Below are 16,599 nucleotides of genomic sequence, written 5' to 3'. Positions count from 1 at the left end.
CACAGTTGGTTTTTAGTGTTTTTTATCTTTTGAAATTTACATTCAGTTTGAGTCTATGCTTCTTTCATACATTTATTAGTAGTAGTAAAATATGTTACAAATAAAATAAATAATATTCCTCTTCGCGTATTAAAAACAAGATTTAAAACAAATTTAAACAACATTAACCACACCACATACTTGGTGAACACACACACACACACACATTCGTTGCAGTCAAAATACGAGCGGCTTTAAATATTTTTCTCATATTTCGATTATTTCGACTTTTTACGTTGGCTCAAACGTGTGTATGTGTGAATGTATATACTTATGCATGTGTGTGTGCATTTAGGCGCAGAGTTGCCATACAAAAGTCGTGCGCAGTCCAAGCGAGTGTCCGACGCGTGCAGCCTGAGAAGGTGAGCAGCACCCAAAGGACTATGCGCGCGTGTGATGTAGGCGTGGTCCGTTTGAAATTTTTTGGTTTACAGGATAAAGCATTGCTTTTGCACTTTTGTGCTAACGGCTGCTTAATGCAAGCGCTTTTCTACGGCTCGGCTGCGTTTCGGAGTTCCGAGTTCAAAGCGCGATTTTTGCCGTGCATTCCCTCCGCCTAATTACACACACACACACACAGGTATGGAGTTTGCTTTACTTTTTTTTATAGATTTAGTCGACTTCTATTCTTTTAGTTTTGTTGTTGTTGTTTTTTACATAATATTAAATTAGTCTCAATTTTACATTAATTACATGTACAATTTAATTTTACTTCGCTCAAGTTTAATTTTAATTATATTTGTGTAACAATAATATAGTTTCTGTCTAAATTTAAATAATAGTCATAATAGTAATAATAGTCGTAATTATACATACATTAATTAAATTCCGTAACTAAAATTAATAACTAAGATTAGCTTGGTATTTTGTTTTGCTTTGTGTTTTTTTTTTGCATTTTGTTTTTGTATTTTTAACCTTTGTTCACATTACAACTATATTTTCAGTTATTGAATAGTGACATTTATATATACGTGTATGTATATATATATATAGATATATACATATATCTGTAAGTATAAATAAAATTTAGTAAATTTAGCTTCGTACCACTACTCACTATGCTCAATATTACACGAAACAATTTACAGTTCTTATCTGTCTTTAATTATCAAAGATAAGTGACGATTTTTGATTGGACTTTAAATTGGCGTTGGTTTCCACAATATAACTGTGTAAATTATAATCATTTCACTACACTTTCTGCGCGGAATACTACAGACATATCTCGGAGTGGATATAAGGAATCATGTATATATACCCTCTATGTACATTGTATGTATAAAGTAGTGCTGCATTGTAGTGTGTTTTATTTAAAAATTTCGCTTGGTAAATAATTTAGAATTTAGGTCGCACATTTTACATATACATATTTACACTTTTACCTACTTTTTTAACCAACTATAGGATTTTTGTATTATTCTTCGTATAAAATAAACGTTTTTCACTTGTATTGTATAAAAAAATAAAATTTACCATTTGAGTAGAAAGTTTTCGTATTTAAATCTTTACTTGTTAGTTACTCTCTGCTAATTTGTTTGGTGTTTAAATCTTTTCATGAAAGTGCCGCTATGAAATTACGTTAATTCCGTTTTACATTAAATCGTACGACTGGAAACATGTGTATGTAAGTATAAGTATGTATGTACATATAGCTGTGTATAATTTTCTATATTTTCTATGGCTCCGCCGACAGCATTTCAGGCAAAATAGCATCAAATCAATTAGTTATGGCTTTGCAATTCTTTATTTACCGCAAAAGTTGTAATCGTTTCAAGAGAAGCTGCGTTAGTTGCCAACTTCCAAAAGATCCCACTTGATTTTGAATGCTTTGTGAGAGAAAATATGCAAATACAAATGACAAGAAGAGACAAATTTGTTCGACAGAAACAGAATTGTAAAAAATACCACTTTTTTCAATGTTAAAGCTTTATAAGCCAAAGCTTCAATTGAAAAAAACTTTAGTTAGAGCTTTTTGTGAGCTTTTTGCTGCTTTGTGAGCTTTTTGATTAAAACTATTGTAATTTGCTTTTGCTATAATGGCAAAACCGATATTAAAATGAGGTAAACACGAGTTTGACTTTACGGCGCAACCGCCGTTCGGTCGTATTCGTCAGCTTTGAAAACTCACATTTAACTTGAACATTTTCATTTAGCTTTTTGAAAACTAAAGCTATAGAAAGTGAAAGCGTTTCAGAAATATAAATATAAAGTGATCCAGATCTCAACTGCAAGCTTTACAAAACCAAAACAGCGTCGCTGATTAGTACTCAGCTCGTTTTGGTAAGCTTTTCTAGCAATTTTTGCAAATTTCATAACTCTATTGATCTCTGACCTTTGCAGGTTATTGCGAGACCTAAACTAGCTGATTTGATGAGAGATGTAACGTTTGCCTTTACTTTTTCGCCGCTTTCCTTGTTTCGTTGTGAGGAGCAATGTTTTACATTTATGCTTATATTTTTCTCAGATTTTCTTTTTATGCGCTACAAAAAGTTTGCTATATAAAATACATTTTACGAAGATTTTGTTTCTTATTTTTTATCAGTACATACACATACAAACGCCTGTCAGTGTACGTGCATATATAATTTGTATATAATTTGCTTTTTATTTCGCGTTTCTGTAATTTAGACTGTAGGAATCAAAGGAATAATGTGTGAATGCGAGCGCGCAGAGAACATAGAGAATGCTAAAGGCAAGCGGCTTTCATAAAAACCGAAACGCCCATTTACGATATCCATTTGCGGATATTTTCATTATTGACTGCATTGCTTTCGCTGTTTTTCAGTTTTTCAGTTTTTCAGTTTTATTGTTATCTGTTTTGCTCAAAAGGAGTGTCAAACTGTTAAATATGAGTGTATTCTGTCGGACTTTTGGAGCGCATCCAAATACTCAAGGTAATCGGTTTTAACTAACACAGACTCACATTTGTTTGGTATGTTTGCATATTCCCGCTCACATTGCTATTAATAAAATTTTACGATTTCGAAAAGAAACGAATGAAAATTATCCAAATAAGCTAAGCCTTCTGTGTACCGTTTCAGTGACCAGCGTCTTCAAAAGCGCACCCTAATTTGCCTTAGCTATTCGTTTACCTAACCTCTAAATTATCGCGAGCTTTAAGCTTTCCCATATACACACTCTCGTTTTCCGATTATTTCACTTAGTTTTACACTTTGCAACTCCGTACGAGTACCAGCGCCTGGTTTACGAGTTCTTATATACAATTGTTTTATTTTTGTTTGCTTTTTAGTTTTCTTTTTACAATGGAATTATGTTATAAAGTATTCAATTAAATGTCAATGTTTGACACCGCGACCTGACTTAGATGGTGAACAAATAAAACGTTAAAGAAAATAACTATAATTTTTATAAAAAAGTTATAACAAAAATAATTTATTAAAAAGTGTTTAGTTGTAAAAATGAATAGGTTGTGAAATTTAGTGGAAATTTACTACATTTTCTTGCTGAAAAACGTTGCAACCAAATTACGATAAAACACGGCATATTTACGATCGACTGTGTTGGGTAAAAAAATTGAAAAATTCAAACTGAAATTAAAATTGCGTTTGCACGATGAAATATTAAATGGTTAAAATTAGAAAGCACGCTTTTTAATTCCCTTTTAAATAACATTTCTAATAATTAATAATTATCTGTTTGCAGTCTTTGGTTATTATTTTTTTTACTCTAAATATATAGTTTATTCATGAATTTCCCATTTCGTTTACTTTCTTACCAATCTATAATTTTATTTTCAACTTATTCCTCTTTCACCGTTATAGTTCATTTAGTTAATTTCGTGCTGCATTTTTTGTTGTAAAAATGTTGCAGTTTTCTTTTCCCCTTCTGTTTACTGTCTTCTCTACACTTCTGTTTCTAGCTCTAAGGAACTGCCGCGGCGGGCTCGGCGCTATGTGGCATCAGTGATGGGTTTACAACCTGTCCGGCGGTAAGAATAAGTTTGGGAGAAGGAGTTAGAAATAGAGAAAGATAGAGATTGGAACTCATTGCGCACACTAAATGCAAGTTCTTTTACATTAAAATACTGTTGCTCGATTGTCAGTCAATTAACACTTCTCTACAATCAGGCGATTTTGCTCGATAAACTAGACTACTACCACCACCCTTTTACCCCGGTCACATAGTCTCTATTCTCTATGACTGCCTCACGCCACAACCCACCGCCAGCAGTGGTTCTTCAGTTATAAATCTTCTCTGATCCAACTTCTGTACTTCATACGCAAGTAGTACCCTAGTTAAATGGCGTTTCCGCATACAAATTTCTATACCAGTTTGGCTGTCGATGTACTCGTATGTAGCCTTTATAGTTTTAGTATTCGCCATTTGAATCGAGCAGTCGTTTCTTAGGCGTTAGATCGCCCTTTCGCATATGGTGATTGTGATGGTGATGATGGTTATGATGATGATGTCCATTGGCTGATTTCAATGAATCGCTACCACCATTGTTGCCGCTTAAAATGCTTGCCGTACCGCTGCTTCCGTTTCCGTTAAGGCCCAACTGTGATATCGGTATAATGTTGGTTGGCGAGTCCGTCTGCTGACAGCGACAACCGCGGCCCACAATCCGTCCGTAACATTTCTCACAGAAGGATACGCAGCCGCGCATAGGCCAATACAACCAAAGGCAGGGTAGTACGAGCGATAGTGCGCCCAGCCAACCCCAACGCTGCGTACGTTTGTAGGGTCCGCATGAGCAGGGATTGTCAACGCACGGTGTGCCGGAGCCATCATCGCAGTCCATGTCGTTGTCGCGTGCGCAATGGTAGAATAATGCTTTGGCGCAACACAGACACGACACATAATCGATGACCGATTCGGCACTGCATAGGCAGGTCTTATTGCAGAGCCACGTTTGCGGCAGATGGGGTGGACTTTGGCACTGTTCGCAACGGCAATGACCGCATCGTGGGCAAAGCAGCTGATTCAATGAGGATGTATCACCGCTGCTGCCCAGTATGATGGGTGTACCAAGCGGACTGGCGCCGTGTACAGCGGATATCATACCCTGTGGCGTGGAAATGCCCGTCGCTATGTTGTGCATGGTTAACAAGTCGTCGAATGCGGGAAGATTTTTAGCAAATTTGCAATTATTACTGCCGATGTGCGACGTTTGGCTGGTCGTTGAGGCGGGTTGTTTGGTGATTGCCGGAGTAAATGACTGTTGCGCGTTCAGGGAGCTGGTAAAGCTGCCCAAACCGCTGCTACTGCTGCTACCGTGCCCATTCGGCGCGACTGGAATCACCTTGCCAGTATGTGGACAGGTTGTTGTCGCTGCAGTGGGCATAGGCGTTTTGTGATTATGATGCGAATGTAAGAAGCCGTCTGTGCCGTCGATGCCCGCCGTGACGGTCGTCGAAGCCACTGTTCCCGCCAAGCGGTTCGAATGTACCTGATGTTGATGCTGGTGCTGCAGGTGTTGTTGTTGTTGTTGTTGCTGCTGTTGACGGAATTCTCGCTGTGGCAGCAACAACAGATGGTGCGTTGTCGTTTGGCCACCATCATGCTGTCCCGCCGGATGTTGCGCGCGGGAAGCATGTTGCAGCTGCAGTTGATTCGGTAAGCCAGCATTGGGTGCAGCGTTTCGGAACGGAGTATCGACGTACTCGTTGGTGAGCCTCTGGGACTCGGGTCGCGGTTGAGCCAGCGTGACTGATGAAGCAGCAGCTGGTTCGGTGCTATGGAAATGACTGAGTAAACCAGTGAGACCACCACTTAAGCCACCGTTATTGTTCGATTGGCTACGTACGTTGTTGTTGTTGCTACTGCTACTGCTGCTGCTGTTGTTGTTGTTTGTATTGTTATTTACAAGTAGTCGTGCAGCAGCACCCGGGGTAGGCGGCAATTGTCTGCGGCGTGTAAACGTATTCGCCGCAGTTATGGACGATGATGATGTCGAAGAGGATGTGGTGCTCACGTGACTGCTATTGCGGCTGAGATTCAGTGTGGTCGGTCGCTGCGGCAGTATCGTCAAATGATGAATCTCGTAGTCCTCGAACTCTGGTTGCATTAATGTTGTAACACCATTAACGGCAACACTATCATTTCGACTGTTTGTACCAACACCTCGATCTGCCCCCGTAATACTATATTGACTTGAATAAATGTTGCTATTAAAATTATGCTGCTGCGGCTGTTGCTGTTGCTGTTGCTGTTGCTCTGGCTGGTTATTACTAATTGTACATTGCGCTACTTCGGTGCTCGTCGTGTTCGTTGCTGCTGTCGCTGTCGACGTTGTTGTCGACATTTGCCGCTGTTTCTGCTTTTGTTCCTGTTCCCGCTGCTGCTGCTGCTGTTGTTGTTGCTGTTGCCACTCCGGTTTCGTTTGCGATCCGTTTAACATAGTCTCTGGCTCGGGTGCTCGGGGACGATGTACACGTGGTAAGTGCTTTGGGGGCCGAGGTGGCGCCAAAATATCGCCGCCATTTCTACGATCCATGTAGTGTGGCAAACTTTTGCTTGAGAAATCTCAATGCCCTCGGTACGCTAGCCGTGGACCATCAGTTTCCCTCATTCTTTTGCTCGGCTCTTCGGGCTAGTCGTGTCAAATCCTCAATTGCCGATCCGACGCAAATTTTTATAGTTCGAAGTGCGATGAATGTGAAACGATTGGCTTTCTGAAATGAGAGAGACAAAAAGAGAAGCCGGAAATTATTTGGTTGCACTTTGTTATGTAAATAAAAGTGTGGAAAGAAGTCTTGTCAGAATATATACTCAGTCTAGCTCTGAATGACTATGCACATAGTTTTGTACTAAAATTTATTTACATATTAGGATTCTTATTTACGGCATAGCACTTTGCATTAAGCCAAAAATATTTCAACACATTCCAATATTAATTTCTTTGTTTTCAAAATTATTATAAATACTCGGTGCGAGGAATTTGCAAAACGATATCCAAAATATTTTAAGTATTTTTCCGTCTTATTGTTTACATTTTTATAAGTACAACACACACATACGCAAACTGCGGTATGGATATAAAAAAAAATACCCAAATGCCCAGTAGGAAGACTCAGTTTGAAACACCCAAAAAATTCAAGAAATGTATAACTCTTAATTTAACTCAGCAACATTTTCCTTTATCTTTTTTCCCAACATGAAAATATATTTAGACCTCCGAGCATCAAACTTTCTTTGCAGGTGTGCTCCTGGTACTCTCAGGCCACATTCTACTGAAGAACAAAGTCTCATGCTTCTCTGCCGGGTATGCGCATATGCTCTCACATGAGTATGCTGGCGTTGTTCAAGGTGATTAACTGTAAACAAAAACTGTTTTTCGAAACTATTCAACACGGAATCCACAAAACATTGATCAGATAGGCGTTTTCTTAAACGCGAGTGCTATGTATGAAATTTGCTTCGCAAAGGCAGATAATTAGTCCATTGCCATCCGTGATGTTCGAGTTTGAGATCGTCGGAGCTTGCATTTCGCACATAACTGTAAGTGTGTGTTCAATGCTGGAAGCGTCAATATTTGCTTGGATCTGTCTGTATCTGTCGTATAATTCCAGCACCTAGCACGCTTGCATATTTATCTATTCGGTGCTTTGCGTTTTCTCTGCTTTAATTGTCGATTCCACACATTGCCTGTCGAAATAATGAATGAATCTTTGGCGTTTGGCAGCCAGCGCTTGGCCAAATAGCACACAAAAAACCCAAAAACAGAAAACATAAACAAATATTTAATTTAATCGATGTGTGTTCAAGTAAAAATTGGTATGTATTTCCCCTGAAGACAAATATGAAGCTTTCGTTAAATGCCTGCAATCATTTCTTTCAATGAAAATCTATTGGAATTTGTTTCTGTGAGTTTTTATTGTTATTGTTGTGCTACACGAAAATTGTTTTCTGTATTTCTTATTAATGAAATAATAAAAACAGAACGAGCGCACAACACATGCAAATACATTGACACACACACACGCGCGCCACTCGTGAACATTAAAGTATCCAAAAATAACCACAAAAAGATAATTTAAAATTTGAAATTAAAAAATTGACGACTGAAAAATAGCCACAATTACGTGAAATGTTTAAAAATACGAAATCCAATGTTGGGTACAGAAAATTTCTTTATTTCTACAAATATACATACATATGTGCATATATACTACATTCGATTTGGCAATCATAATGGTGCTTCATTATTCGTTGCTTTTGGCGTTCCCTCATGTTAGTTGCCAGATCAGATAAGTGCGAGAGGTAAATTTTGACATTAAGGCAACCATGATTTTCATTATTTTTAACCTAAAATTTCAGGAAGAGTCATGATAATGAAACAACTTTCTTATGTTTATATTTGCTAATTATTTGTTTAACACTCTGCTACGCTTAACATTAAAACAGACATAACATGAGTGCCATACTGCTATGCAATGTTATTGCAACAGTCGCTTTTAAAGTTCGTCTGCGGTTAACAGTGAGTTACATTCCACGCTACTGTAATAAGGTTGCTGTTTTAATTGATTTGAGATAGACGGAAAAGTATAAGACTTGCAACTTTTGGAAAGTTTAAAGTAAACTGAAGTTTTGAAAACGTGGTATGTTCTCTTCCGGAACGGTCTTTTTCAATCTTTGCATGGAGCGTACATATGTTGTTTGCTACTTCTCAACCATTGAGTATCGTTAGCGCAGCACACATTTGAGTACGTTTGAGTACCCACATGCTGTTGGTCGCCTGCTGTGCTCTGCTACGTTGCTATTTCTCCCGCGCAAAACCGGATATGACGTCAATTAGGGGGCGTTGGTTACGTTTTTAATTAATTTTTCATCTTCTATTAATTGGTTTTGGCTTAAAATTCCGCTTGCTTGCTTTTTTTATCAACTTGACATAGTGAGATTTGCTCTGTGCTTGTTCATTTTGGATAACACCGTGAGATTTATTTATGTTGCTTCAAAATCAATGAACAGCAGCAGAATATTATGGCATCACTGCGATATCCAAAGACAAGCGAAGCATACGTGGAATGTTTAAATTATTATAGAATTATAAAATAATTTCGTGGAAATATAGAATAATGCTTAGAAAGATGGAAAAGTCTATAAGGCAATAAGAAATGAAATGGTGATTTCTAGAACCATTAAAATTCGCTTTATAGAGAAGACTAATTTTCGCTTTGTAGAGAAGACGAAATTTCGCTTTGTAGAGTAGACTAATGCCGTTATTTCATTTATTTACGTTTATTTTTTTAATTGCTTGCATGAAATTAATTTTAAGCATTCGATAGAATTCAGTAGTTTTGGTCATGTATTTAAAATTAGAATGGTTCTGATTATCTAGAAGGATTGAAAATAAATCGAAATACTATCAACTCTTAAGTCGGCGCAAATACATACATATATTGGTAGTATGTGTGTATGTATTGCATGTAAGGTTGTTCATATCAAAGTCACAGGCTTAGCTTAGCATTAAACCCAATAAACTCGCAATTGAATACGGCAACGCATATACATATGTACATACACATGTATATTCATATATGTACATATGTGTATGTATGTATGTTTGCGCATGGAGTAAATGATTATCGGCTCGGAAAAAACACTCATGCGTTCGCATTTCACTGAATTTTTTTCGACGTTGCTATTATCAGACGAGAGCGGAAATATAATCAGCAGGCGACATTTAAAGCAAAAAAACGTATAACTGTAATTGCCTACGAAACGAAAAGCATACATACATATGTATGTGCACACAGTTATATATGAATGACTTTGATATTTGAGGCGAAATAAGGTTTTTCACAAGAACAAAAAAAAACAATTTTAGCAGGCATTTTAAATGCATACATAAATATATAGAGACATACATATACATACATACATGTATGTACGTTGAACCGCTGACCGAGCTCGCGTTATTGATGTAATCGGTTTCAATTCGATAACGCTTGTCGTGGACTTTGTACTTGCATTTTATTACATATTAGACATTACGTTAATTAACCGTTATGAATTTCAGAATTTATGCATTTATGAGATTTTTTATAAATTTATTTGTCTTTTATAAAATGTCTTCCGCTCTTCATCTCAAGTTGTGCTCATCGCCTTTCCGGCGAGCGAGCTGCTCCGGCTCTTCCATGAATCTACCTGTGATTGAGGCAGCTCCCAGGCAACAACTTCAACAAACAAGGTCGGCAGCTGCCATCAGCGGATGCCAATTGTGCGTAAGTGCTGCTGCTGCTGCCTTCATTACACTCACACATACACACGCACGCATGTTGCATACTTGTGCCTTCTTTTCTTAGTATTAAGTGGTTGAGTGTATGATGCTGCACTTGCATCGCATTAAAGAACACAGCAGGCGACTAAGAGTTAGAAGTGGCTATTAGAAGTCGCACAGTGTCATCAGCTTGTTCAAAATGTGCTCGAAACATTACGGATGCGAGGAAATTAAGAATGACAGCACACAGCCGTAATATGTCGCGGCTGTGAAAGGCAACATACAAATATGCCGTGATAAGGTAGAGTGCGTCTGCTGGCTGCCACGATTGACTAATTGATGGAACAAACTCGTTTCCTGCTGGTCATACCGAGGATTGTGACAAAGCCAAGACGTCACAAATACATACATACATATGTATGTAGATGTGTTTTAATGGAAAACAATTACATATACATATTCATATACATGCATACATATGTATACATACATATGTATATTCGCAGACATGCTTGGAGCTCATTCATTTTTTATTCAAAGGTGTACGTAAGAAATCTACTGGCCGAGGAACATTAGTGTGTCTTATTTATAAATATGTAGCTGTGCTGTGCTCGTTACAAGCCACGGTTCACAACAACAGCAATCAATGAAGCGATATCAGAGCTGCAACACTCGCTAGCATTTGTGGTGGTGATCGTACGAATTAACGCAATCATTACGAATGCTTTGTAAACAACAACAGGAAAAAGGTCCAACAACAACAATACGAGACGATTACTTATGCTATGTCTCACTGCAAGTTTAAAGAAAGTCACAGGTCGGAAAAAAGCCTTAACAAAGGTCGATGATCACTTTTATGGTTATGGTGAAGCGCACGGATGCATTTACGGTTTTTTTTAATCAAAAAGATAAGTTTGATTATGAAAACGTCTGATTGCCAGAAAAATTTCTAGACCCCGTCAAAATGTGCTTCTAGCAGCTAATGCCACTCGGCAGGCAGTGCTAAATATTCGTGCTCTAATTTTAATTTGTATAAAATATAGAATCTTTTTCCGATCGAACTTATGAAAATCGTAATTAATTTGAGTGCTTGCTTCATGTCTTTCACACCTACGCTTCTTGCCGCATTGCTGAGGAATTGAGGTATGTGCCAGTACGTATTTGGATTATTTAGGTGAATGAATGGAATGCCGCTGAAAAAATTGTAATAAATATAAAAATGCTGTATGTATGTGATGTTAGGAGAATATGTTTGTATGTAATATTGGAAGAATATTACAACGAAAAAGCGCACATGCCGTGAAAATGAAGATATTTCGGAGCCTCTTACGCACACGCTGTCATAAATTCATTGTGAACACGCGCATACCCACACATACACGACGCGTACACGACTAGAGCCGAAAGTGATAGACGGCGGTGGTGCGCTGTGTACCTGCAAATGCCAGTCGAAATTGGCATTCTATAGATATAATCGTTCATGTATACACATTATGTATAGATATATATATCGATTTTGTATATATATGTACATACATATTTGTTTTTGAGCAACAACTGCCCACGCACACACAGCCACCCTTGCACAACACGCCCCCAAAACGCTGCAGATGCCGCCAATGCTCAGCGCTGAGACACACGAATTTCATTCATTCAGCAGTTGCCAGCAGCTGTTTGCCGTCAGCGACGCCATACTTACATACACACACCCACATACAAACACACATTCCAATAAACCGAATTTGCCGAAAGCGGAAAGAATTCGCTGCGCAAGTGTTGGTTAGTTTTATTTTTGGAAGGCGCAGCCAAACCCAGCACGCATACATACATGCACTCATGCATTGAGACATACATATATGTACAAGCGCGCGTGTATGTGTGTGCAAGGATGTGCGTGACCTGCTCTGTATAGCTGTATTTGGGCAAATCATTGACTAGAGCATACGACATAATTCTCTTTTGGCTTTATTCGTGTCAATCCCTGCTTTGTGCCCGAATGTGCGGGTGTATCGGTGAATAAAATAAGTAGCTGCGAATACAAACGAAACTGATGACGTCAATGGTTATATGTGCAAGTGTATGTAGAAATTGTGGATAGAGCATATTTGGGGAGTTATTATGCTCGCAGCTCGCTGCTGTATCTCGCATATCGCTGTGTGTGTGTGAATTTTACTTTCTATATGTTGTTGGCATTTTGCTGTTTGTAGTTCCTGCGCTGAACACTGACAAAATTTATGCCAACTATGAGGTCATTGAGACTTTGAAAGTTATGACAATAATGCGTTTGCACATACTATTACTTACAGACATACTTACATACATATATACAAACATATATACATTTACAGTTTATTTTTAACTTGAAATGAGAGAATTGTGCTCCTTAAAGCTTCTACATAGCTTGTCTCACGTATACAACTTCGTAGAAGGACTTTAGGCTCCGATCGGCTATGTAATTTCCAGCTTAGTACCGGACTTTGGGCAAAATTTCACATTTTTGAATTTATTTTGAAATTTTTTACCTACACTTCGAGATCTTGAAAGTAAGCAGAATAATGCAAAAATGTGTATTTAGAAAAATGCAGGCGTCGGCCGACTCAGCAGCGACATGTGCCTAAGGACGTACCCTTCAACGGCCGCTTCCTTGGCGAATACTCGTTTAGCACGTACTTTGCAATGTACACACACATAAAACTCTATATAAATATTCAAGTACATATTCATAGACTTTCCCTTAAAAAAAATACAACAAAAAGCTTCTACAAACATAAACATGTATTTGTGATAGCTTTATGTCAAAGAGACTTAAGAAAGAGCGTAGGCGTGAAAATATTCAAGTAACTGCAAGTAACTGTGCACTTCAGCATTAAGGTGAGCAAACAGTGCAGAAAATAATCAATAAAAATAAATTAATTAAAAAAATTGAAATTTTAAAAATATTTTATAGATACAAAAAAACTCAACCAAAAACAAAAAAAAAATCATTTCCAACTTAAGTGTCTAAAAGTATCTTAAAACTTAAAATGAAAAACAAATTCTTGCAATAAAAGATAAAAATTATGCTTTTACAGCTCAGAAAAATATCTGTGAGCGCCAATAACGCCAACTCTCTTAATTGGTAGGCCCATCCTGCTTGCATTAATGGGTGTGAATGAGTGCAGTGGTGGTGGTGCGGACGCTTGCTGATTTAGCAGTTAGTCAATCACGCACGTTGGCACACACACACAACCGCACACATTACAAAAACGACAACAATATGACTCAAACGAAAACACGTTTATAAATATGTATTCGCAAGCTTTGTATGTACCTCGAAGGATGTGTTTATAAGTGCGCATTGTATGCGCAAACACGCGCATACGCCTACGTGTATGCTAAGGAATTCTTTATACTCGAGCAGACTTCATTTTTATCTTGTCTCATCAAGCGTGTGTTTTGAATTCACACGTTAGGGGTTGCGCACAGACACACTCGAGTATGCCATACAAACCTCAAACACTTTGTGCGTATGTATGTGTGTCAGTAAGTTGACATTCGCCAGCGACGTCTGCAACATTATGTTGTTAAAGGAACCTTCTGTGTGCGAAAAACGAATCCAGAACTCAATTTTGCGCAGCAAATACTTTATAAATATATCTCAGCAAAGTGGGCGCGTTGTAGCGAAGTGAGTTGCTGGTTAAAAGCTTATCGCAGGCTGTAACTGCGCAGATAAAGTTTCAGTTGAACTGGGTTACCTCTTCTTTTTAAGGTCGCGGTGGCGCAGCCATACCAAATTATGGTGGATATTTATGTTTGAACTTTTCAACTTTTGGCTGTTACTATTTTTAGACAAACATTTCCATTACAGCACCGACAGTACGTACACATACATATACATAATATGTGGCTGTGTGTGCCGGTGTGTGTGTTGTGCCAAGCTATTTCATCCTTTTTAGGCCGCCTTCGCAAATTTTCCGCTTTCAACGTGGCACGAAGGCGAGGCTTCTATTTCTGTGAGTTTATTAACACTGATTGGCATTGTAAGTCTATATACATATATACATATAAATATATACATATACATATATACGGTTAACACGAAATTTAGAGCCTAAATTTAGAATATAGTATTCCCTTTTGAACCGCTTTTAGGAGTTATTTTCAAAATGTATGTGCACACACACACACCGCTCTGCATAAGTGTGTATGCCTAGGCATGTCTCGTTGCATAAATTAATAAGAATCAATTTGACATTGCGCACAAAGGTCACGTAAGTCTTAAATAATCGTTTGTTAAAGTGGATTTCAAATTCGAGTCGAATTTTTTCCTTCGCCCCAAAGAATAAGGTGTGCACCGCCGTTCGATTGTACTTTTTGATTATTTGTCCAAAGCTATTTCTGTGTTTGGCATATAAAATTTATATAGCTACGTGCCTATGACATTCCAAAAAAGTTTGCAGCCAAAAATTGGAACGGAAATCCTTAAACCCACACATGGAGTTGGCCATAAATTTGCTCGCTCACTGGCCAAATAAAAAATTCAGAGTTTTATATAGCAAAGCTGTTTAGGTATGGATCGGTGTACGCATATATTTAATAATGTATATTTGGTATAAGCTATGCAGTTTCGAACTTTATTCGTGGCTGTTCACTGTATGAAAAAATGATATTCAAATGAGTCGCTGCAAAATAGAAATTATTAGCAGTATCACAATTAGCGATCACACGGCGATTTATGGTAGTATATATGTACATATGTACATTTGTATGAATTTTGTCGGCTGATTTATATATTGTATGTACATATATATATTTATACAAGTGTTCCATTAATTCCTTAAAAGCTGGAAATGTAGCTACGTGGAAAAGTCAAGAAAAGGCTGCTTAAACATAAAATTAAATTTTTTAAAGGCGAATATCCGGTTTGCATGTCATTATTAAGGGGTTACATGGGTTTCCTCGGGTAAAAACAAGTCTTTTTTCAACAGCCTTTTTCTCATATAAAAATGAAATATTTTATTAGAGCTTTGTATTGTTACAATCATACACTATTAACAGAGAAATACTGAAATTTTGAAAAAGAATATTTTGAACTCGAACATTGCGACGTCATTTGCGGTGACCCCTCGGAAAAAATGCACCCGCGTTGGCAGGAAACTCTTTACAGGATTATCATAAGTGGAAATATACGTGTTTTAATTAAAACCTCAACTCCAACTGAGGCGAAGGAAGAAAAAACTCAAAATTGAATTTTTGGCAGACATTTTTTCAAAAAAATTAAAATTCTAGTGAAATTTTCGCGGCATTTTTCTTTCAAATAGTTGTAATCGAAAAAAAAAAAAATTTCAACTAGTTGTAATCGAAAAAAATACTTCGTCCAAGTCTTTAAGAATTGCATTTCAAAGTAATTTCATTACGAGCGGTTGAGTAGTTCCCGAAAAATCTAGTTAACTGACTTCAAAAACACACTTTTGAGAAAACGGCGCACTTAGCCTAGCTAGCCTCGAGCGCACTAGTTCTCAAGCCTGCATCTCCGGAACAATTACTCAGATCAACTTGAAAATTTATGATAATATTCTAGAAGTTTTCTAAAACTTAATAAGATCATAAAAAAGTCGATTTTTGTAAACCTCTTACATAGGTTTGTAACCCCTTAAGTGCGTATTTAGTTTTGTCTGAAAACATTTAACTATTATGAAGGGTTTGAGATCCTCAACTGCTGATATAATTTTAGCTTGTTTATTACAATTCTTTGTTTTTTAATTTTATGTAACTTTTTTTTTAATCATACAAACTTTTTTTAGTTTTATGTAATTTATTATAATGTAATTCAAATTTATATTATGCGCCTCATGACTTTATATGCCCGATAATCAGTTTAAGATTTTATTTGATTTTAATACACAGCTTTTATCACACTCATAACTTGTAGGCTACTTAACGTCACACTTCCAAATGTGTATTTTTATTCGTTTCGTAAAATTTTCATTTTTATTTTTATTTTTCGGCTAAAATCATCTAAGACTACACAAAGCAAAATACGGTCACATGCATGAAATGACGTCTTCTCATTGTTAATCGATTGTGCTACAAATACTATATGGCGACGCGATGGTACGAGCACAATATAAAATGTCCAACATTAGGGTGAACCGTATTGCGCTATTGAATTGCTTGCAATTTGCGTTTAAAACATTAATATTTTTTTTATTTCAGTTTTATAATAATGGCAATTGTTGTTGCTTTATTTATTATTAGTTCGCTAATAATTATTTTGTCATTGCATACTTCTAAGTGATACAGTGCTACTTCTATTTCCGTCTATCGTGAAAACTAAAATAAGAAAGGACGCGCTTCTATATACATATAACTTATTCCATTAGAGAAATGGGTGTGAA

General features: G+C 37.1%; 1 protein-coding gene across 5 annotated transcripts in view; it reads right to left on the bottom strand.

The window, feature by feature from the left end:
• Positions 1-881: 881 nt before the first annotated feature.
• Positions 882-16,599, bottom strand: part of LOC120776806 (protein sprouty) — a 53,417-nt gene continuing 37,699 nt past the window's right edge. For all 5 annotated transcript variants that reach the window (XM_040107806.1, XM_040107802.1, XM_040107805.1 and 2 more), the window contains one exon: positions 882-6,674. In XM_040107806.1, the coding sequence (XP_039963740.1) occupies positions 4,370-6,496 (2,127 nt within the window). In that variant the 5' untranslated portion in view covers positions 6,497-6,674 and the 3' untranslated portion in view covers positions 882-4,369. The remainder of the gene's footprint in view (positions 6,675-16,599) is intronic.

This window comes from Bactrocera tryoni, chromosome 5 (genome assembly GCF_016617805.1).
Source record: "Bactrocera tryoni isolate S06 chromosome 5, CSIRO_BtryS06_freeze2, whole genome shotgun sequence".
Taxonomy (NCBI): domain Eukaryota; kingdom Metazoa; phylum Arthropoda; class Insecta; order Diptera; family Tephritidae; genus Bactrocera; species Bactrocera tryoni.
This window is presented reverse-complemented; position numbering and strand designations above follow the sequence as displayed.